We start from the raw sequence: 23,668 nt of genomic DNA, 5'->3' as shown, positions 1-23,668 counted from the left end.
AGAGAGAGAGAGAGAAACAGAAAGAAGGTGCAAGAAATAAACTTTCACATGGTAGCCAACAGGCTGCTGACAAGTTGCGCTAATTGAGCACGCCTAGATTTGGGTATCGTGATTTTAGGTACTGTATCATCTTTGTACTTATCAAAATTTTTGTTTGGTATAACACAAGGATAATGTTCTCAGGCTTTCTATTGAACACAGATCATTTCGCAACAGTCTTTCTTTTATCCAACATATTTTGTTCTAGACGGCGACGCCGTCGCTTCGCATTTCTTTCGCTCTTCCGCGCATGCTCATTGGTCTGAAGTTGACTGTTGTGTACACGGCGTTCTGTTTTGTGTCGTGCTTTTGTGCTTTTTCTACCAACCAGTGTTGGAGAAAACAAGTCTGGAATTTTTTCAGCGCTCTAAGAAATGATGCCTCTCAATCGGTACTTCTCTTTGTCACTGGAAACTCTAAAGTGCCGGGACAAATATAGTATGTGACGTGAATTTGTGATGCGGTGGTTGCCATGTTAGTGTCATCTGCAGTGCTGCGGTTGAGGCCGCATCAAAGAATTGTTTTTCGCTGTATATCCACGCTGTTGTGACTATGGAGAGTTAGACACTGTTTGGTTATTGGCGGCAAAGTATGTCTTGCTGCGGCGCAAGGATCCTTGTCTTGGCGATTTGCATCATTCAGCTGGTAAGTTGACCGACCATCACCTTTCACGTAATCAGATAAACGCTGCGGCCTTATCACGCAGCTGTGTAAAAGTAGCCCAGGGAATTGCTTGTTTTTGTTTTCGACTTAGCTAGCTATAATTTTTGTTTATTTTATTTGGGCGCTCATGCGTTGCGCTGCGTGTTCTGAGCGCGAAGAGTCGTCTTTGTGCAGATCGCAACATTCCAACGCCAAGTCTTCGACTTCTTGGGGTACATGTGGGCGCCGATCCTGGCGAACTTCTTCCAGATCATATTCGTCATCTTCGGTTTCTTCGGAACGTACCACTACCGGCCAAGATATGTTGTTGCCGTGAGTGTATTGAAGCATTTTGTCCAACAAGCGCCGATGTATAGTGTCTTCAGATAGAGATGGGCGTATGAAATCAATGGGGGTATGAAATTTTCATTGCAGTACATCATCTGGACACTCTTGTGGATTGGATGGAATCTTTTTGTCATCTGCATTTACATGGAAATCGGCGCCCTGAACAGGGTAAGAGCAACTTGCTGCGATTCAGCACTTAAAAACCTAAACTAGTACACATGCTAGTGGATACACTCCAATAACAAAAGATGCATTGTTTGTATGCATTGTTGTTTGTTTGGGATATGGGCTGGCGTTAATTGTTCTAAATAATGCATTCTATTGTTGAAATATTTCTGTCCATTTGTCTCGGTTACCAAGGTGTGCATTTTTTGTCTGCTTTTGTTTCCTTCGTGCTACTCTTGTTTGCCAGCTAAATAGGCTGTCATACGCGGCCAACAATTGGATTGAATTTTACGACGAACACCTTTGCTATGAAATTACCATTATAATAAAGGGGTAAATAATGCCTGGTAGATGATTTATATGGCATTATGAGTAATGCTGTAACAATAAATTCTCCCTCTTAAGAAAAATGATGCGTCCCTTATCACATTTTGATGTTTTATAGCTAGCGTACACAAGAAAGATTTTGTTACAATATTTAATTGATGGCATGCACACTTTGTGCAGCTGGGAGAGGCTCATGCTCTGCACAAGTGCATCGGCTGATGAATCTTCCTTGCTGCATCACAGACAAATACAGTTAGAACACAGCATTATGCCTCCTGTATGTTGTTCTCACACAATTTGTTGGGCTGGGGCAGACTCCAATATTAGCAAAGTACGATGTTGGGCTAGTTGGTGCATAGCTGTTGATGCTAGTGGCACGAAAGATAAACAGGTAAAAGATAAGATGGACAACAAGAGCTCATGCATTGACTGCTTGGATGCGCAGATCCAATGAGAGCAAACAAGAAATATATGAAGCACTATCACACAGCCATATCTAGAAACTTGCTCTTGTAAAGTGCAACGGAAGCGACACTAATGCATGTCACCCCTCTTGATATAATATGTGTTCATTAGCTCTCGTGTCATTGTATCATGACTTCTGAGAATGACCTCGAACTGCAGTACACCTCCTCACAAGCCATAGTGGAAGCACTGGTGTGAGCTAGTTCCATTCTTAATCAAAAGGACATTTTCCTCTTGTTTAGCAAAAGACAGATGCTAATGCATAGCACCTGACCTGTGCACTCATTCTTCATCTTTGTCTTTAGTGTGCATGTTTTTGCATACTTTATTATGAACCAACGAGTCAAGAAAACATTTTGCAGTGTTGACGTACAGCAAAAAGTGCCTTGATTGTTGTTTGTTCTCAGGATTCTAGCATTCTGAATATGGGCACTGGAAGCCGGAGTTGGTGGGAGGCGAACGGCTTTGGTTGTGTGGCCATCTTCAACTACAGCTCTTCCGATGACATCTTGGCTGTCACCAGGCCTGTATCAGTGACGGGATGCCTACTTGCATACTACTATGTTGAGTGCATTCAAGCTGGCGTGCAGTGCCTGCTAGCGGTAAGCATGCCACACACCCATTTCTCTCCATGTTCTTGAAACAAGGCAATGCTACATTGTAGGCTACATAAAGGTTCCTTCAAAACTTGCTAGAAAAATTTAATATGTGCTTCTGTCTATAAGCGCTACAGGTGTGGCAGTTGAACCAGCGTCAGAATTATGGGTATTACAATGCTTTGCCATTGTACTTAAACCTTCTGGCTTCAAATGGCCATGTTGCTTTGCAAATTAGTCATTTTCAACAAAATATTGGGCTGTAAATGCAGTGATTTGCAGTGGTTATTTGTGTGTACAGAGACTCATTTCCTTCATGCATTAACCCTTTGATGGTCAATGCCGTACATTTACGGCGCTGACTGTAGGTTTGAAAAATGTGCCATTTTTTTCTATTCTTTGTTGCCTAGCAAGTGTTGCCACTCTATGTGGATACAAGTAATTTTTGGGTTGCTCCGTAGTCTCTTGGTTTTCATTCCACAGCTTCTTTATGGTTGTGTTTCAGCGACAGCTCCTGCATCCGTGTGTGCGGATGTGCGCTGCTGTTAGTTTTAGTTTTGTCTCGCGGGCTGTTTCTGTTTGTTGCGCTCTTAAAAACTGATGTCTATCAGGTTTTTCATCTCTCGAAGGGTCACTGCTAGATGCTCGCCCGTCTGTTGCTCACAGGGGTGCGATTACATCTGTGCACAGGCAGGCACTAGCATATACAAATGATGCCACCGTAGGCAAATGATGCTCCCATGCCTGCATTTCTTTTATTGAGACTCGGCTCGCAAAAGCTGATTGCCCTTCGTTGGCGATGGAACGAAGGATTACTGCAAGTTTCTGACTCGTTTGGTTTTTCTGATGGGCGCACAACCATCGAGTTTTCTTGCGTGGGCTCTGGTACACGATTCAATTGTGCTATGGGCGTGTGTGCTGGTTCCTCTGCTGAAAGTGAGTCGAGCAGAGATTCCTCCAATATGGACTCACTTTGCCAAATCAGAATATATCTCTTTCAGTGTATGTACTTTTCTATTGTTAATAAATGTATTTATGGAAGCCCATCTGTATTCATGAATAAATAATGCGTGTTTACATATGGGAAAATGGTCACACCAAAAAAATTGCGGTACATTTTTTTCCGAAATAGGCCAGTCTGGAGATTTTAAATCTGCAATAAATATATTCGACCCTGGGAGGTCGCATTTGGAAAAAAAAAAAAAAATCTACCCTCAAAGGGTTAAGAAACATGATTGCTTTGAAATTTTAGAAAAAAACAAGCCACAATCATTAACTCCATAAGGACTTCTGATGGCATCAGCACAAAGATCACAGATTACAGAGTAGCTGCATGATCGCAGCACAAGATCTCCCTCTGGTAGTTTTATTATAGAACTCGGTTGTTTGTGTAATGTTTATGTGTAATGTTTATGTGTTTGATGATGTTTATTGTGTAAAATAAGTTGAATGGCACTAGAGTAATGAGGCATCGTCTCTGTAAACCAAGGGGGCACTAAAATTCCATTGTGCGATAAGCTCGCTCCTTGGGACCAGGGTGCTAACAAGTTAAATGGCACTAAAGCAGAGTTAGCGCAGAAATTCCAAATTTTTTGTGGAATTTAAGAACTTGGGATTACGTTACGAAAAATGCTGTTAGCCAAAACGTTTTGCTTGTCAGTCTCTGAACCTCCTGGTGGAAATTTTCCTATGGTGAAAGTGTGCAAGAGGGATGCTTGCTTTGAGCAAGTTCAATGCAGACAAGTTCCTGAAGCAGTGTGAAATCTGCAACAGCAAAGTCGCTGAAACAGTTTCTGTGATATAAAACAATGCTTTGCTGGTCCATCTCAGCTGTTGAAACTTTGCTGCTGCTTCTTGAGTGCTGCGTCTAAAAATAAGCCATTTTTAATAAAGTGCGTACGTATCCCGCAAAAGGCGTGTGCTCAAGGCAAGCTTTTTAATAATTACGTGCTGTTGTCATATGTGTACCATAGGTATATATTGCATTTGCTTTACATTACATGGGTTATGTACCACTACAGCCAGAGATCTTGCGTCCATTAATCTCCTCTGACCATGCTTTCAAAAGAAAGCGAGTCATGTGCCAAACTTCTTCCTCATCCTGTTTTGCTGCTCTAAACCAACAAATGACTCTTGACGCCTGTCATTTAATGTCGGCCGAAGACATTTAGTGAGAAACTCTGTTTTCAATGATGTAACTCAGCAAGAAAAACATTATTTCTGGTGTGTGTTGCCTGTCGACAGCACTCATCCATAAAGGGGTAACTACATTGTTTTGATGTTTCTAGAAAACTAAAAGACGGCCCTTGGACGGTTAAGCTTATCACTGAATAATGTAGAGAAACAGAAGGTGCCACTTGTATTTCCTACAGTAGGGCACTTGTCAATTGGTAGAGCTGTGTAATGTCTTTCAATGCAATGACAAGCTCAGCATTGTTGGTGCCTATAAACTGAATTTCATTTGTATTTGCTCTGCAGTTTGTGGGCTTTGTTGGAGGCTGCTACCTGATCTACCTTTACACTCAGGAAGATGATTCATGTAAGTTTGAAACATTTTCTCAGGGATGATAGTCGTGTGCATTACATTCACACAAACTATTATGACTTCTTAGCTGATGTGTCACCAACATTGTAAATCTCAATCCCCCCAAAAATACACAGGAACACTTCTAACATTTTGTTAATTGAAAATGCAGTCTGGCATCACTGTGTAGCTATTCATCAAGTATACGGGAACTCTACATCCAAGTACCATATTTATTCGAATATAAGGTGAGATTTTTTCTGGGAATCTTTATCCTCAAAGTCAGCCCCCGGCCTAATATGCGAGGCTGCAGTGCCATATTTTGCTGATCCAGATTTGAGACAGCAGCGCAAATTGTAGCAACTAATAAACCCTGGAAGGTGAGGCAGTACCATATTTTTGCGTGTGTAACCCGGACCGAGAATTTTAAAAATTTAGCTGTAAAAGTGGGGTGCGAGTTATATGCAAATTTCGCCTTGATGTGCGACTTCATGGCAGCGCGAATTTTGCGGCTTATGATCTTCCTTTACAGCAGCACGGCATGCACTGCCGAGAAGTCACACCTCGAAATTCACATATATAACCTCCACCAATTATTACAGAAATTTTAGATTATACGGTATTTCGGGCAATCCTCGCCATGTCTGAATAATTCTTTGGCTACTCTATATCGCCTTGTATTAGTGTGCATACTTAAGTTTACTATACTATATACTGTACTGTACAATCTGCATACTTATAAATGAATAAATATGGTATAAGTTAAATTAATCCAATAAGTACCAACAAACGTGTAAATTTTAAAATTATCTCATTTTTTACAGCTTTTGTTTCGATTTCGACTGTATGCAAATGTACGGGCTGTCTTAATTGAAGAGAAGCTTAACAAACAGTGTTTGCCATTTCAATTAATTCTTCTCTTGGACGAGAATGAAAGACTTTGGCAGCAGCATATACACTTGCATGTTATATATACACAAGGGCTTTTTGCAACGATACTGGCAGCCTATAGATTTTTCCTCTTTTGTCTCCCCTGTTCAATAATAATTGTCAGTTTTAAAACATAGTGTTTGTAAGCACAGAGTGAGATCTCTGCATTCAAACTGGCAGTAGTCTTATTCTTTAGTTTGTTTTAACTCTAAGAAGAAGATGGTTTCTGCTGGATGTTGAGGCATCCAATAAATTAGAGAAAGCTTTAATAACATTTTCATAAATAGTAATGTGATTAACGCTTTGGGGAATGTTGTATTTCTGAGGTGGGGGGGGGGGGGGGCAACAATTTCAATTTCTGTGAAAGTAACACAATAGCGGGCTTTAAATTCAAAGGCTGTTTATAAGCGATATGTTGTTAAACATTTTAAAAATGTTTCAATCTTAAAATTCAAACAAAGATCTAAATCATTAAAATAGTAATTCCTTCTCGGGCAATATATCCTCGTCGCTGTCATTGTCCCTTGAAGACATCTTGTAATCAACATCAATATCCTCCGAATCAGAGTTCATAAAAAGTTCTTTAATTTCTGCATTGTTCAAAATACACATGGGCTTTTTGCACTGGTTTGCCACGTCGGAAAATTTGAGATGCGAACGATACCGACAGTCAGTCGATAAGTTCTGTTGCGCCATCTGTCGTATAAAAAACAGAACCTACCATAAAATTTTTGTAAACTTCTGAGTAGATGGCGCCACCGGGCTATAGATGTTTCATGTCCATAAATTATCTCAGGTACAGCCAGGGATGTGCATCGGTGGCAAGACGAGCGTAGTCGAGCACGGCACTTGAAGGGCTAAATGTAAGGTCAGAGATCTGAAGTCTGAAAAAATTAAGGAGAAAGTGCTTTTGAAATTGAGCGAGATGTGTCAATCTTGTCATGTTTAATTAATTAACAGACAAGGTAAAGGTTCACAGGAACATGAATTGGAGTGACCAAAAGTGGTGTTGAATAAGGGATGTCTCTGGAGCGAGTGTGTACTTAACAGTCAGTATTCTTGACCTTATGTTTGATAGCTTGCTAAACTAATGAAAGTCTGCTGCCAGACTGTCATTAACACACTTTTTTTTTCTTTTTTCTTTTTTCCCTTTGTACTGTGGTAACTGTCTCCTAATACCTTGACTGATTCTACATGGGTACGTAAAATGGCATTAAGTGCCTAATGCTGCCATAGAGATAAATTTATTAGCATCTTACTCGCATTTAGAAGTTTGGTCAGCTCTGTATTTGGCTGTCAAACCTGTATACTTTCTCACAATTGGTCTTGAGCAAGATAGTTTGATGATAGTAGGAGACAAGTGTATTGCGAAAATTCTTAATTTGATGCTATTTAAGTGCTTTTCTTTTTGTCAAAAAGGATAGGGACAGTTCAGAATCTCCGCTGAACATTCTTAAGACTACAGGCACCTCTTGAGTCAACCATCTCGTACCTCAGAAAAAACATCATTTGACCACCAAGCTTCTCTTAGCAGAAGACAGCATCCTCAAAAAAGCAAATAAAGCACTGTGCATGAGAATCTCTTTGCCAAGCACAAGCCCTGTGTTTAAAAAATGGTGGTTTATCCAAGGGGCAGAGAGAGACATGAAAATGTAGTGACTGTTTCATGTCACTGTTAGCACCTTTGTTAAATGTAAACAGTGCCATTTTCTGAAACTTGCGATTCCACCATCATTTACTCCCAAGAATACCGTATTTTCACCTGTGTGTGCACCTGTACATATTAGTATAAACTAAACCTGAATATAAATTCTGTAGAAGAAAGAAATCTGTGCCTGGGTAACTCCCGTAGTTAAACCTGCATATACAACGACATGCATACTTTTGTATGCAGAATAAGAATAATAAAACGCAATGATTGTTGTCTTTCTTCACTGCTGCTCCTTGTTTAGATGGGGTGCGGTTTCAGAGCGATGTGAAGCATATCACAGTGAAGCTGCATTGTAAGGCATAAGTTGTGTGCATTTATAGCACATTCAACAGAGCTGTGTGTTGCCATAAAGCCACTCTACAAGGCTAAATTCATTTATAGCAAACACCTACTGTTTCACTGTAACTTTTTGAACGTCTGTGGGGTGTAATACACGAAAATATGTTAACAGCATTAAAAAACATAAAAACATTGGCTCTTAATGCAGAGAAACTTGCCCATGTGGCACTGGTATTAGCCTTGCAAGTTGTATGTGAGCTCTGTGAATTAGAAAGTCTGTTAGAATATCACATCCCTCTCTACTTTTTCAGTTGATTTCATTGGGGGCTTTGACACTTACTCGGCATATATAACACCGCCAAAGCCATGTCGCATGCAGAACACAATGTATGTATTCTCTCCTTCTCTCTTCTCTTGTTTCTTGTGCTTGGGATGGGTGTCCTTTCTTGCGTGCTTGTGTCACCTACTAACAACTCACCGTGCTGCGCAAAACTAACTTTCAATTTACTTTTCTCTTCACAGTGTAGTGTTACACCCAAACTCTTGAGCACTGTGGCAGAAGTGAAATGGCTTGGGAATAACATCTATATACGCAAGGTTCTGGTTGATGGCATTAACCTACCCGACACATTTTTACCTGGTGATTAAGATGTTTTTAAAACTGAAGCTAAAAAAGGATGCTGCCATGCTGCTCACCGGAACTAAACCCAGGACATTGAAAACCCGTGCGGCACCTAGGCCTGACATTTGAGATCAGGCGCTGCCTCATGTGTTCAATATCTGACTTGCATCACATCTGCTAACCACCAGCTGCCCACTTCGTCTGATAGGGTGCTGTTGAAAGGCTGTTAATAAAAAGAATAAAAAAATTACTAGCCCTGCAGCTTTGGCAAGATTGCTTTGATAGTATACAGTGGACTTCCGTTATTTTGACCCTGACAGGACTGAAGTTGATTGAATTATCCAGAGGGTCAAGTTAAACAAGATGTGTCCAAAGTAGAAAACTAACGTAGGAATGATATTAAAGCTCCTAAACAAGGAAATCTAACATGTACCTGATTTTTTAGCAAGAAATATTGTTGCACAAAGGCAGCCGGTTTTCTAAAGTCAGCTTCACCACACTGTTTCTAAAGTCGGCTCCACCGCATACATCCGTGTTATGCAATAAAGCATGCAACCACTGCGAAGGCAGTTTTGGTTTCGTGCCCAACTGCACTGCGTAGGCAATTTCCAGCCCAGTACTCTTTTAAAAAAATAAAGGAAAGGTATGCGTTAGAATCAGGTAAATAATGTCAGGTATTGTGAGCTATGATTATTGCTTGAATATCTACCTAAGGTGAGCCAGAAATTGGCATTTTTAACGAGAGATGAGAGTACATTCACTGATCCTTAAGCTCAGCCAGAACAGATGCTGCCACTATAGGGGTCACTATCGAGGTCACGATAGGGGTCAGGTGTGTGCGTGCTGAATGTTCAAGTTCGAATTATCCGGCGAAGGCCAATTTTAGGATCGAAATAATTAAAGTTTGGGCCCGTAGAGATGCATGGGTGCCAGCCAGGACCTTAGGTCGGGGTCGAAATAAACAACAAATTGAATTAACCACAGTCTAATTAATGGAAGTCTACTACTAACTACTACTATACTGGTACACGATATACCATTAATTTATAACCAATTTAGCAACAAAATGAAATTTCGTTTCTGTTGGCATTTAACAGTGCAACTATACAAGAGCATGTGTAAGTGTTTACATTCATAGAAGGAATGTTCAGGTTGAATTTCACTTAGTTTTTAATTAAGAGAGAGGTGGGTGAACATATCATTGAGCACTTTTGGGTTCAGTGCAGACTGCCTTTGTGCCATTGACTGGATATTGCTGTGTCAAGACAACTTGCTTGTACACGATCAATGCCTGATTGGTCGAATGACTGCAGTTGAATTGTACTCTCTTCAGCATCTGTTGGCATGATGTACTAGTGCACATGTGTGTTCGAATGAGCAAGAAATGACTGCCGCAGTTACTCGATTCTGACGCTATTTTCCCCCAAAAGATTCACTGAAATATGAAATTCGCATTAGAATCGAGTGTGAAATGAAAAACACAATGGGCGGTGTCCAAATCTCATTGCTCCAATCTTGAAGGCCGGGTTTTGACATAATGCAGGTGCTGCATGCTCCTGCTGGAACTGAAACTTCAACATCACTGGATATCACCTTCCGAGATACCTTGTAAATTATATTGCACATTGCTTCAAACCTTCTCGAAATTGTCACATGCATGCGGAACTGTATGAAGGTGGTTTAATGTTATTCTTCCCACCAGCTTTCGAATAAATTGACACTAATTTGTTATAGGCCATTATGTCGTCACAGAGAATGAAAAGCAACCTAAAGTGCATTTTGAATCCCACAAAATGACATGAAAATCCATGATCTAGCGTCAACATAGCAAAATAACACACCATGCTGTGTATTCATCTGTGTTATGCTGTGTATTCATGTGTGTTTATGTAAAAAAGGCAGTTTTTACCATACAAAATATTGTTGCAGTTCACCGAGCACAGGAGCTTTATTGACAGGTACGAGAAGTACTCCGTCGTACTCGAATAAAGGGTTCCGAGAGAGAGACTCTCAGGAGTGTCTTCCTCCTTGTCTCTAGGAAGTGCTCACACTCTTGAACATCTTGGTCGTCGTCTTTGTTACCGCCAGCGTATAGCTGGGCACTGATAGGGACGCGGCATTATCCTCCCTCCAGCGCGAGCATCGTCCCGATGCTCGCCAAATAGTAGTTGATGCGCAGCCAGCGAGTCAGCGTCCATATCACGCGGAAATGTACGGTTTCATGCAAACGATGTGCACTGTCTCAGGCGAATGGTGACGGCGTCTTGAACAAGATGGGCTAACAACAACCACCTTGTAGTTGACGTCACTAAGACGGCCCAGCACCTTGTACAGTCCGAAGAACTGTTGTAAAAGATTCTTGGACAGGCCCCGGCATTGTACAGGAGTCCCACACCCTTTTGCCGGCTTGATAGACGACGAAACAATGGCGGGGATTATACCGTCGGGTGCCACGCTCTTGCTGGCTAGCTATTCTTACACGTGCGAGCTGTCGTGCTTCCTCGGCACGCCAGAGTGAAATCAGCGGCGTCATCCTCCGTATCGCTGTAATTATGGGGGAGCATAGCATTCAGCATAGTTGTAACTTTTCAACCGTTAAGGAGGCTGAGTGGCATCATTCTCGCTGTTTCTTGGTGTGCCATATTATACACGAAAGTGACGTATGGGAAAATCTTGTCCCAGTTCTTATGTTCCACGTCGACGTACATGGAGAGCATGTCTGCAATAGTCTTGTTGAGGTGTTCTGTAATCCGATTGGTTTGTGGGTGGTAGGCTGTTGTCCTCCTATGTGCAGTGCCACTGAGTGTGAGTACAGTGCACAGAAGCTCAGCTGTGAATGCGGTTCCTCTGTCAGTTATTATGGACGCTGGAGCTCCATGCCTCAGGACTATGTTCTCAATAAAAAATTGTGCTGCCTCAGCTGCAGTGCCACGCGGGATTGCCTTCATTTCTGCGTATTGGGTGAGGTAGTTTGTTGCAACTATCACCCATTTGTCTTCGCTGTCAGACAATGGAAATAGGCCGAGAAGGTCCATTCCAACTTGGGCAAATGATGTTTCTGGCACTATAACGGGATGTGATTGTCCGGCTGGTTTAGTCGGGGGCACTTTGCGTTGCTGGCAGTCAATGCAGGTTTGAATGTAATGCTTCACATCTGCTGCGAGCTTTGGCCAGTAGTATTTGTCTCTGATTCGTGCCAACGTTCTCGTGTAGCCGAGGTGGCCTGTGGTGGCCTTGTCGTGGCAGGCCTGCAAGATTTCATTGCGAAGGCTTTTGGGAACGACTATAAGATAGCTCTTTCCTGTTGAGAAGTTCTTTCGATAGAGAATGCCGTTAATTATAGAAAATGACGGGAGATCCGTTGAAGATACTTTCGGCACACTTCGAGTTCGCCCTTTCACGAATTTAATCAGTCAGTTGAGCACTTGGTTGTCTTGTGTCCGAGATGGCGGCCGCATCAACAACTCCTAAAAATGCCATGCATTCATTATCGTCTGTGCTTCGCGAGTCAATCGGCGCTCTTGAGAGGCAGTTGGTATCTAAATGCTGCCTTCCGGATTAATAGATTACTATCATGTCGTACTCCTGCAGCCGTAAGCTCGAGCGTGCCAAATGTCCGGATGGGTCTTTCATGTTGGTCAACCAACAAAGTGAGTGGTGTTCGCTTATTACTTAAAAAGCGTGGCCGTATAAGTACGGATGAAACTTCGTGACTGCTCATACTACAGCCAGGCACTCCTTCTCCGTGGTTGAGTAGTTGGATTCGGCACGTGACAACATTCGGCTCGCATAGGCGATAACTCGCTCGGCGCTGTCTTGCCACTAAATGAGAAAGGCGGTAGACCCACATTGCTGGCATCTGTATGGATCGCTGTTGGTGCGTCCTTGTCAAAGTGAACGAGCACCGGTGGAGTTTGCAGGCAGTGCCGTAATTCGTTAAATGCCGCTTATTTTTCCTCTCCCATACAAATCCAACGTCTTGTCTTGTAAGCTAGGTCAGCGGAGAGGCGATACGTGCAAATTCCATGATGAATTGCCGGTAATATGTGCAGAGACCCAGGAAACGTCTGACTGCCTTCCTATCTGTAGGCCTCAGAAACTTTGCGACGGCAGCAATTTTATCGGGGTCGGGTCTAACACCTTCGTGACTGACCACATGACCCAAGAACTGAAGTTCTTCAAAGCTAAAGTGGCATTTTTCTGCTTTTAATGTGAGTCCGGCTAATTTTATGACCTGGAGAACTGAGAGTAGCCGTGGCAGAAAAAACAATCATATCGTCAAGGCATACCAAACAAGTCTTCCATTTGAGGCCAGAAGGAACAATATTCATTAGCCTTTGAAACGTGGCTGTGGCTTAGCATAAGCCGAAGGGGAGGACCTTGAATTCGTAAAGCCCATCAAGCGTAATGAAAGCAGTCTTCTCTTGGTCACGCTCATCAACTTCTGTTTGCCAGTATCCACTCTTTAGGTCCATAGACGAGAAAAAACCGTAGCCTGTCCAAAGAATCATCAATTCGTGGCAAGGGATAAAAATCTTTTTTTTTACACGGTTTAGCTTCTGATAATCAATGCAGAACTGTAGGCTACCATCTTTCTTTTGTGCGAGCACCAAAGGTGATGCCGATGGGCTTTTCGAAGGCTGAATTACTTCATCCTCTAACGTCTTCCTGACCTCCTGTTGTATCGCCTCGCATTCTTTCTGTGTTACACGGTACGGATTCTGCCGAATGGGGTGTGTGCTGTCTTCTTGGTAATGATGCAATGTTTAGTCGGTGGTGTTTGGCCCACGCGTGACGTTGAGGAGAAGCAGTCCTTAAACTGGTCCAGCTATTCCAGAAGGTGATGTTTCTCCTCCGGCATTAAACTTAGGCCAACATCGACAACAAGTGCACGTGCTTCAGTTATCAGCCGTTGCTTCGCCTTGCGCCGTAAAGCAGGCACGAAGTGATGGCTTTAGTTGACACCGGTGCGGACTTTTCTATAATGATTGAGCCGTTGGCTTTGAGAGTGCTGCAAAGTTCTCATATTGGGAATGGACTTTTTGCGAGCGTACGGCGCTGTGTGGCCTCCATTACAGTGGCCTCCTTGATGATCTCGTCCACTGTTGTCGGTGGGTGGAGCACTAGGCCAGCGAAGAGCTGTTCTTTGACGCCATGCAAAGCATGGCTCACCTTCTTAGACTCGGGCATGCTGGCGGAACAAGCGCGCCATGTCCTCGGTTAACATGGTGACAGCCTCATTTGGCTTCTGGATTCATGCCTCAAGAAGGCGTTGCGCGGTTTCACGTCGATTGATGTTGCGGAAGGTCTCGAGTAGCTGGTGGGAAAACTCGTCCCATGTTGTCAGACTTCCCTCGCGGTTGTGGAACCACGTTCTCGCACTACCTTCGAGGGCAAAGTATACATGGAGAGCTTCTCGTCAGGGTGCTAGTGATTTGACTTAGCTACCCGTTCGTATTGCTCCAGCCAGTCTTCTGCATTCTCATACACGTCGCCATGAAAGGGTTCAGGAACTCCAAGGTTTTGAACTGTCACCTGTGTTGGGCTGCTTGCCGATGCCATTTCTTGAGCAGGAGTAGCCGTTGACAGAGAGGGGTCTTGCAACGCACCAAATTCAGGGCTCGGACCTTGCAGACGATGGCTTGTGCGGTGGACAGGTGTCTCCACACGTGGATGTAGGGCTGGATGTAGGGCTGCTTGAAGGAGGAGTCGTTGGGATCATGAGATGATGGTGTACTACCCAGCACCTCCACAAGTTTCGCAGTTCACCAAGCACAGGAGTGTTATTGAGCGTCTTCCTCTTCGTCTCTCTCTAGGAAGTGCTCGCACTCTCGAGTGTGTCGGTCGTCGTCTTCGTTACTGCCAGCGTATGACTGGGCACCGATAGGGACGCTGCAATATGAGGAGATAGTGACTTTGTAAATGTATGTGGAGATGCTGCATCTGGTATCCAACAGGGTGTAAACTAAAGATAGGTTTTTCACTTGCATAACATACCAGATGGTGAGAAGAACAGGCTTGAAAAATGAGTATCTCACTGAACAGTAGTATCAGGTTTATATCACGTGGATTAAAATTTTTTTATCTATCCGTTACCAACGTGTCATAATTAATTAATGGCGGTCAAGTACCACGTCTGTCTTGTCCGGGGTACTGCAGAGATCTGTGCTGGGTCCCCTTCTTTTTTAAATTTATATTAATGTCATCGCGTTAAATATTAGCTCAACTATGAGACTCTTTGCAGACGATTGTGTAATTTATAGGCAAATAGCTTCTCAACCTGATGTAAACGCCTTGCAGGCCGACCTAGTCAAGTTGACCGAATGGTGCTATCTATGGCAGATGGAAATTAATATAGGAAAAACGGAACGCGTTTTTTTTTTTCCACTCTCACTAACACGCCCCGTAATCTTTATACGATTGACAATACTCTGATAAAACAGGTTGAGTGTTTTTAATATTTGGGAGTATTTTTCACATCTGACTTAACTTGGGACAAACACGTAGATTATGTCACGAAAAAAGCCTCTAAAAAGGTGGGCCTGCTTAAGCACTGACTATCACTCGCAAACTCGGAAACAAAAATGCATGCGTACACATCCCTAATAAGGTCTTCTTTAGAGTATGCATCAATCATATGGCATCCAAATAACGCTAGTCTTACAAAACGCCTGGAATCGGTTCAACATAAGGCTGCTAGGTTTATTTTATCTTCGTACTCAACATACACCTACATTTCCTTTTTAAAGGGCACACTTAATCTTTTAAACCTTGACACTAGACGCAAGTTCTTGCGTCTGTCTTTTCTCCACTCTTTATATTTTGGTGACTCTGGATTCGCGGCTACACGCATTGTTCCTGCGCATCATATTTCCACACGTACTGATCACATACACAAGGTATCACCTATTTTTGCAAGAACAGTAAAGTATCACACTTCCCCCCTTTTATTATCAATTAAAGAATGGAACGCGTTACCTGAAAGCGTTGTGACAATAAGGGAAACTGATTCTTTCCAGACAGCCCTACTTGCCCATCTTGAACCTAGAAATGTGCATTAATTTGAATGTAAGGACTATGACGCGATTCATGTAAGATTTCTTGTTAGCAGAGTACATAATTATCGAATTGTGTTATGCCAAGCCGCATGTGGCATTGCAGTGATGTTTTTCTCCCTTTTCTTTTTTTTGCAACTGTACGATGTGCCGATTTTCTGTGCGTGCCTTTCTCTTTTCTGTTGTATGTGATGCAAATTTGGATTGTGTAAATTCCCTCCCTATGTAATGCCCCTAGGGGCCCTTAGGGTATGTAAATAAATAAATAAATAGCTGATGTCCAAATCGGGCACCTCCATTGACCTAGAGTTTTATTTTAGATTTCCAAGTGAGGATGAATCGCATTTTTTGTCTGTTACAATGAAAATCTGGTGAGGGAACAAGCAAGGGTATTACATTCTTGCATTCATTGAAATCTGATAATTGGAGTGCATTACAATAGAGCAAATTTGCGTTTGTTTGTGTCTGTTTCATTGTCCTGTCTAAGGTGTGCACTTCTGTTAAACCTGCAGTTAATGAACCAACTAGCCGAGCAACATGTTCGAGTAAATATGGTATATTTCAAACATTCTGGCAGCAGACTGGGCCTTCGTCACAGTAACCAGCTCAGGTTCGTTAGAAGAAAGACCGAGCACTGCAACAGAAATGATAGAAATGTATACTTGGCTTTTTCTCTGGCCTTCATCAGTGCAGATAATAGCTTCAGGTTATTCCTGCACACAAAAATGATGGAGTTGCCTACAACCATGTCATATTGTAGTAATGTGGTTACTGTACTGCAGAGCGTCTTTTCATGATATCAAGAGGCAAGAAGGAAAGATAAAGGACACTAAAGAGGTGCACAGGGATGCGCGAAAAGGCATGTCCATTATACTGCCTTTTCTGTCCCTTGTTGTTTCACTGTGTCTAAGGATATCAGCTGACTAAATAAACACTTCCTGGCTGTATTGCAGGTTCTTGCACTCAGTGATATTTTAACTTTCGTGGCAAAATTTGCATAGCTGACCTATTTTGTGCTTGTTTTTCCAACACTGCTCACACCATTTTCTTGCTGCCACAGTTGCACCCAGAAGAAGAAACAGCAAAAGAAAAACGCTGAACAGCCTGCCTTATAGCATCGAGTTCCGTACTGACCCACCTGCCACCGATGGTGGCGGTCCCTCCATGGGCTCTGGATTGGGCCGTGCACCCATGACCCCCCGCCGTGTGAAGCGACGTTCAACACGGTCCAAGCGGTCGACGGGCCAGGCACAGTACCAGAATCCCGTGACACGTCTGCTTGACAGGTCCCTAGACACATCAAGCAATGACAGCTATGCCCACTTTGGGGGTCAGTGCAACCCAGTTTACCTGGGATCCCGCACCAGCCTCCACTCGCTGTATGGCAAGGCCAACCCCAACCTCAGCGGGCCTCTTCGAACAACCCACCAGCATGATGCAACCACAGGGCTGCCTTCTACAAGGCACTCTACAAGGGGGCGCCACCAGCCCTACGTGGACAGCTCTGAGACAATGATATAAGTTGTTTTGAACAGTATGTGCACATTGTGCGAGCGAAAAAGTGTGTGCGCGTAGAGCTGTGCTCTGTACTGAGAGGCTAAATTTGGTTCCTTTCTGCTGGGTCTTTGGGTAGCAGTGCTTGACCAGTCCTACAACCTGTCATATGCACATTGGCAAGCAATATAAAATGAATAACTAGATAGTGATATGTAGGATAGAGTATTCAGGTTCTAACTCTTAACCTGAAGGTCAGCAGAAGATAGGATGTCCTAGGCTTACATGTAGTATTTGCTTGAGGTTAGCTAGTAAGCTTTAAATTTGTGATGGAATCGAGTGTCATACCTCGTACTGCTCACCAGTGTGCAGCCTTTGTTCTCATGTATGGTTTGTAACTTGTACTTCACTGAAAGGAGCTCTTAGTATTGTTCTTATACTGCTGGAATGCATTTCCGAGAGCAAATTGCTGTTGCGAATCAGCTACACTGTGCTCACATTGGATAAAAATATTGACCAGAATGCTTTTATTTTAAACATTTGTTGCCATAAACGTCTCCCTACTGTACAGCCATTTTTACAAGAAACATTTCATGCATTCTACACACTGTGACAAGACGTCCCTGAGCGCAACCACGCCATACCATGTTTCTGCATTGCACTTGTGTAATTGACTTTGTCAGGAACATAGATTTTTTTTTTTACTTGCTGCATTTCTTGTAGTAGCAAACAGTCTTGATTCTGTCATACGTTTCATTCTGATGGCTACAAATGGCAACCCTACTTGCTAACTATGCTCAGCATTCTCGTTCGTAAACTGTGAAATGTCATTGAATCTCTCTTGCACAACTGGACATTTGGTTGAGCCTTTGCAGGTTTTGCAGCATTTGAGGTCGCGAGATGAAATCCCGGCCACGTCGACCGCATTTCGATGGGGGCGAAATGCAGAAAACACCCCTGTACTTACATTTAGGTGCACGTTAAAGAATCCCAGGTGGTCCAACTTAATCCGGAGTCCCCCACTACGACGTGCCTCGTAATCAGGTGGTGATTTTGGCACGTAAAACCACCATAATTATTTTCTTTTTTTTTTTTTCAGGTTGTTTGGCAGTAGTATTTCAGTGATGATGCAGGCATGCATGACTTAACATAGTCATTTTTAGCCTGTTACATTTTCACCGAAAGGACGCTGTTGAAGGTTCCACGAAACACCTGAACATGCTAATGAATCTGCCCAATCTGTAGATCACATGGTCATAATTTCAAAACCTATGTTATTCTGGTGAGTCTAGAGCATATGCTGCTCTTATTGGAGAACAAAGTTTAGAGAATATTTGCCTCAAAAAATACATTCACTTGCCTGAGTATGTCTGGGCATAATGTTGCAAGCAGGAAAACAAGAAGTGGCATTTTTTAAAAGTGGGTAGGTGCAGCTTTTCAACCATTATTTTCTGTTATTTGCTTTGTTCATGCAATTTTCATGCTGCTACGTAGTCGGCTCATGGTAATTCAAGCTCATAAAGTTCAAAGTCCTAGTTTATCTAAACATATTCCAGACTTTTGGTTGGTCCGCTCTCTTTTCAGTTAATTTTGAGGGTTCTCAGTCAAAGCAGAGCTTTCAGTCAGTTCGAACATTCTTGCTTCCCATAAACAGAGCAGCATGACTGAGCACTGCTGATGAGAGTACATTAATAAGTCAAGAATAATCTAAACTTGCTTGCATTTGATATTCATGCTATATGTTTGCAGCCATGGTTGCATGTCCATAGCAGTAGAGTCTGTGTAGCTATTCTTATTCATTGTTTCATATAACAAATAGTAATTCTGTTTTGAACTGAATTTTATTCAAACTGCGAAATTTTTGTACGAGAATCCTCAGTGTATATGAGTTTGAATCATAGTGAGTTGACTGTAATTGGCTAATCTATCTTGAATCATATTTGTTTTTGACTGGTACTCAAAGCTGCAGAAAGTTACAGCTGATTTTTTAAATGTATGTGTTACTTATTGTCGTGCCATTTTTGGGTAATCAACTTTTAATTGCTGTAGTTGTTGACTATTGTTTGGAGCAGGAGGTCTATAATTTTTACAAACATTTGCTTTATTTGCAGTCTCTACCTCCTTCCGAGTTATTTCAGTTTTTTGTATGTGTCCAACTTTGATATTACTCTGGTGATTTTGGCTTTGTATCCAATGTGAACTCAATGTCCAGATTTGCAACATGCGTGCGAAAGGCATGGAACTTTAGCAACGCATTCAGAGACATGAAACGCTTAAGTTTTAATTCATATAGAACTGCTGGAGCAAAACAGTGCAAACTCCACCTATTAGTTTCTTTTTTTCTTGATATTTATGACATGGTCACAAGGATTTATGTGGAAATTTACTCCTTAGCTTTCTTTTTTAATATTTACGAGCAAATGAGCAGCTGCGTACACAAAAACCATTTTTCATTTTTATCTGTCTTCTTTCATATCTGGGATTGAACATCCCTGCATTTTATGTACATATTATGTAATCTTTCTGGGCATTGCAGTGGCTGCTGTCTATTTCTAGGCAGCCAATGCCTCAATTTTCTTTTAATTAATTGACAACATCGTATATCTGTCTCGTTTTCTTTTTGTTGTTGGCATTCTGCTAGTTCCTACTTGTTTTCTTGTGCAATCATTAATACAACCTTGCATGACACTAAGACAAGGTGGTCTCTCGTGATCGTGATGGTTTTGAGTGAATCCTGACTTTAGCATGCACAGCCTTTGCATTGTTTGTGTGTTCTCCTTTCATGCTGCTTGCAATTTCAGAGAAGACTGTCTTCCTCAGTCTTCCAAGAACCAAAGACAGTGGTACTCTAGCATTGTGTGTGTTGTTTTGCTCCCTTAGTGTGTTCATCTGACTGCATCTTGTAAATAGTTAGTTGTGTGGCCATCAAAATTCTTGTATCACGATTGGCTGTGCCGTCATGTACATTTTGTTCCTGTATAGCTGTACCCATTTTGTATTATTCCTTTTTCCACATGCAGGTGATAATTTTGACATGGTACTTAGGACACCAGTATTGTCAGGTACCGCAAATCAAAAGGTCAGGGTGTCATCCGTGCACGAATTGGAGCAGTCAGATGCTGCATTCAATGAGCTGCTTGCAGTAGTTCCTCTCAAACAGACATAGCTTTATATCTGCAAACACTGCCTCACAAACAAAACTTGAGAATGCTCAACCTTGTGAATCTGCCTTGGTGCAACTTGCTTGGAGACCAGAAAAATGAGTAATTGTGAATTTAAGAGAGATTGTTACAGTTTGCTGCTCATGGTTTGAAATCATCAGAATCTTGCTTAGCGGTGAGTCATTGAGCTTGGCAATGACCGTTGTATTTGTGATGAGCCATTACGCAAATTTAAGGCAGTGCAAAGAAGTGGAGAGGACTCGTATGTCATTGGATGGACTTCACTCATTGATTCACTTTAATGGTGTCTTGCCCTGGCACAGGAAACCTGTTTGACATATTTTTTTGTGTGCCAAGCCTCTCTATTAAGTCACCTTTCAGTGTTACCATTTCTCATTTTGTGTCCTTTAGCTAAGAGGTCATGGATGCTGCAGTATTGGAAAAAATTTGTTTGACATATTTGCTGTTGTGAAGTTCTGCATTTCCATTTGACAGTGGCTTTGTCAATTCAGATGACGTTGGGTTTTTGGCAGCATTTGATAAACCTGTGCCATGTTCAGAGATTGACAGGATGAACATACTTTTGCAATGTGTTTGCAGTATGTCTTTATCAGCTTTTGGGCATATTTGACCTCTTCTTTACAATGGCATTGGACACTGAACTCCCCTGTCCTTCAAGATGCATATGGCAGACAAAAGAGCCACCAAGCCAGTGATTTTTATCACCTTATAGTAATAGCAAGGTCAAATTGCTCAGACAATGTGTCTTACTAATTGGTAGAATGAAAAGAAACTGGACGACAGAAAAAGCCAATTGACACAATAAGGGGCATTTTATTCTACCTATGGTGTTTGCACTACTATATTCTATTCTGTGTCACTGACTTGTTGGGTGGCATTTTAATCTATATGAAATAGAGTCGAACCTTAATATAATGAAGTTGCAGTTGAAACAAGCTTTCGAAATTCAAAATGAAAAATATGCACAAAAATAGAGGCTGGCTTGTTGCAGCCACTAGTAATACGTTGCTGTGCAAATTTTGTGAGAGCTCATGGATTGTGTCGGCACTCAGAAGACTTGCTTTTGTTAGTCATTTGAGTTATCATTTCAGAATGGTGTGTTTGTGAGTTACTCTTGCAAATTTTTAACTCTTTGCTGGTAGCCTGCTTATTTCTAGCTGTGAAAAAAAAAATAAAAAAAATTGCTTCGAGATAACCAGTTGCCCTCATACTGTGCCCGGCATTTTTACTTTTGTCGTAGCACAAGCAAATATTAAAAAAAAAGAATGAATCATAAAATAAAGTGTTGCCAAACAAGCTTTGCATTTAATTTGTTGTGCTCAACAATTCATTATATCAAGGCTCGACTGTAATATGGTGTCTCTGGTTTCAACTGGTGGCCTGTTTAAAGCACTTAGTTGTCCTCTACCTGTCGTGTTTAGAATGTGTGAAAAAACTTGTGCCGATAATGTGGTGATTGCTGGCATTCCTTCTTTTGTGTTGCAGCCCATTCACACTGTAGTGTTGCGTGTGACAGACTCTTGAAGCAGTGGAGGAATTTGTGATTGTGTGAAGTTCATTTTCGTCAGCATTGAGGTTGCCGTCTAGCGTGTTGTTTGTGCTTTGTGCTTCAACTGTTGCAGACTCCGTGTGCTTTCATGTAAATAATTCCTGGTTGACCTGTCCGTGTGGAAAGCGTTTTGAAACGAGCACTTATTTATTTAAAGCCACATTTGTTGAGGCTTCATGCGAGCCTCTCGACCAGTGTTATATTTGTCACCCTCGTACAACTTGGCACAGTGATGAGGTTTTGAAAAGCTGTTGCTCAAAGGGCCAAACGAATTGCGTAGGCTGTTATTTGTAGAAGACTTTGGAAATTGTTGATAGGAGAAATCATAATGCAAGTTACATAACAACATGTAGGATTTCCTAAAGCCTTTAAAATTCAGATAAAGGTATTGTGAGTGATAATGGTTCTGTTGTTTTACAAGGTAAAGAGCTTAATTGCATTTGCATTTCTTGTAAATTAAAGTGTTTCAGAGGAAGTGCTCGCTGTGTGAACACAAATGGCATCTTGCTTGTGGCCATGTGACATACTTAGTGATCTCAATAGCAGTGCAAGATTAATTGACTGCTAAAAGGTATTTGTATAGTTGGAGAGGATGAACCATTGCCAATATATGCATAGTGGAGAAGTTTTATGCCATGGCCAACACAGTTTTTCATACTCTTTATACACCTGTAACTAGACATCACATTAAATTTGGAGCTAGTAAATGAGTTATTGCTTTTTGATCAACCTTGTCGATAAACATTCCATAGCCTTAAGAGCAAGGTTTACTTAAGGCCCTGTATATTAAAGTGCATGTGAAATGCAGAAATGATACGTCAGTCTTAACCAATATAGATGACATTTGTGGCACTTGAGATGAAAAGTGACTGTTTAGTGACACATCCTTTTTTTTTAATTAAAAGAAAGGAAGATGAAAATTGTTGAGTGAAAAGAAAATGAAACAGCAAATTTATAACTCTTACGTTTGCAACAAAGATTGCAGTTCTCCAAGCAGCAGCTGATAGAGCAAGCGCATACTACCGGGTGTACGCAAAAGTGATATCGCATGCATCAGTAGGTCAATCGTACTGCTGTTTTGGATAGGGATATTGCAAAACTCTCGTAAATAAAGTAAAAGTATATTGTAAACTGCTGGCTGGCACTTTGATTTTGATTGACGCTTTTCTTACAGTTAGAACTCTAATCCTCTTAACTCCATCTTTTTATTTTCAAATTTTGTGACCTTTCAGGGTTCAAATAAATTCATTTGCAAGCACGCGTCACTGGAATTTACATCTCTTAATTGCAATAGATTTTATTCATATTTGTTCAGTGTTTCTTTTAGTGCATTTTTATGTCTCGTATGTACTTAAACAGGGAAAGCTTCAAAAGACCTTTCCTTTCTTTTTTTTAGACCTGCGTACCTGTCTGAGTTAAACCCAGCAGTTTTCATCTTAATTTAGGTTGCCCATAAGACCATTTTGTGTCACTTTGAAGGGACAACCTCTGCCAATTGTTGCATCCCAGTAACAAAACGTAGTGCCATTAGACATTAATATAAATATTCTGCAAACTTGACAGAATCTCTGTCACTGAATGGCTTAAAGGTGGTTACTGTATGGGGCATCTTGCCTTCATACTTCGTTTTAGTGTGTGTTTGTTATGCTGGTAGACAGGTGTACAAGTGTTGCTTTTGTTCACTGCCAGTTTGTAAGGAAAGCAGCCTGTATAAATAAAAAAGAAGTACTTTATTTTGAA

At 41.7% G+C, this 23,668-nt stretch overlaps 1 protein-coding gene across 1 annotated transcript; it reads left to right on the top strand.

Annotated features, from left to right (window-relative positions):
• The first annotated feature begins 201 nt into the window (after window positions 1–201).
• On the top strand, window positions 202–23,668 carry LOC119460689 (sodium/potassium-transporting ATPase subunit beta-1-interacting protein). Its single transcript, XM_037721739.2, has 6 exons — window positions 202–684; window positions 877–1,014; window positions 1,117–1,197; window positions 2,394–2,588; window positions 5,061–5,121; window positions 16,764–23,668. Exons 1-6 carry the CDS (start codon window positions 631–633, stop codon window positions 17,222–17,224), a joined length of 990 nt encoding a protein of 329 aa, XP_037577667.1. The 5' UTR covers window positions 202–630; the 3' UTR covers window positions 17,225–23,668.

Source organism: Dermacentor silvarum, chromosome 8 (genome assembly GCF_013339745.2).
Source record: "Dermacentor silvarum isolate Dsil-2018 chromosome 8, BIME_Dsil_1.4, whole genome shotgun sequence".
Taxonomy (NCBI): Eukaryota; Metazoa; Arthropoda; class Arachnida; order Ixodida; family Ixodidae; genus Dermacentor; species Dermacentor silvarum.
The sequence above is the reverse complement of the archived record's forward strand: the minus strand, read 5'-3'. Positions and strand labels throughout refer to the sequence as shown.

Coding starts and splice junctions, on each gene's coding strand:
- LOC119460689 (XM_037721739.2), top strand. CDS start 631: ATGTCTTGCTGCGGCGCAAGGATCCTTGTCTTGGCGATTTGCATCATT. Junction 1,015..1,116: donor GGCCAAGATATGTTGTTGCC/GTGAGTGTATTG, acceptor TTTTCATTGCAG/TACATCATCTGGACACTCTT. Junction 5,122..16,763: donor CACTCAGGAAGATGATTCAT/GTAAGTTTGAAA, acceptor TTGCTGCCACAG/TTGCACCCAGAAGAAGAAAC.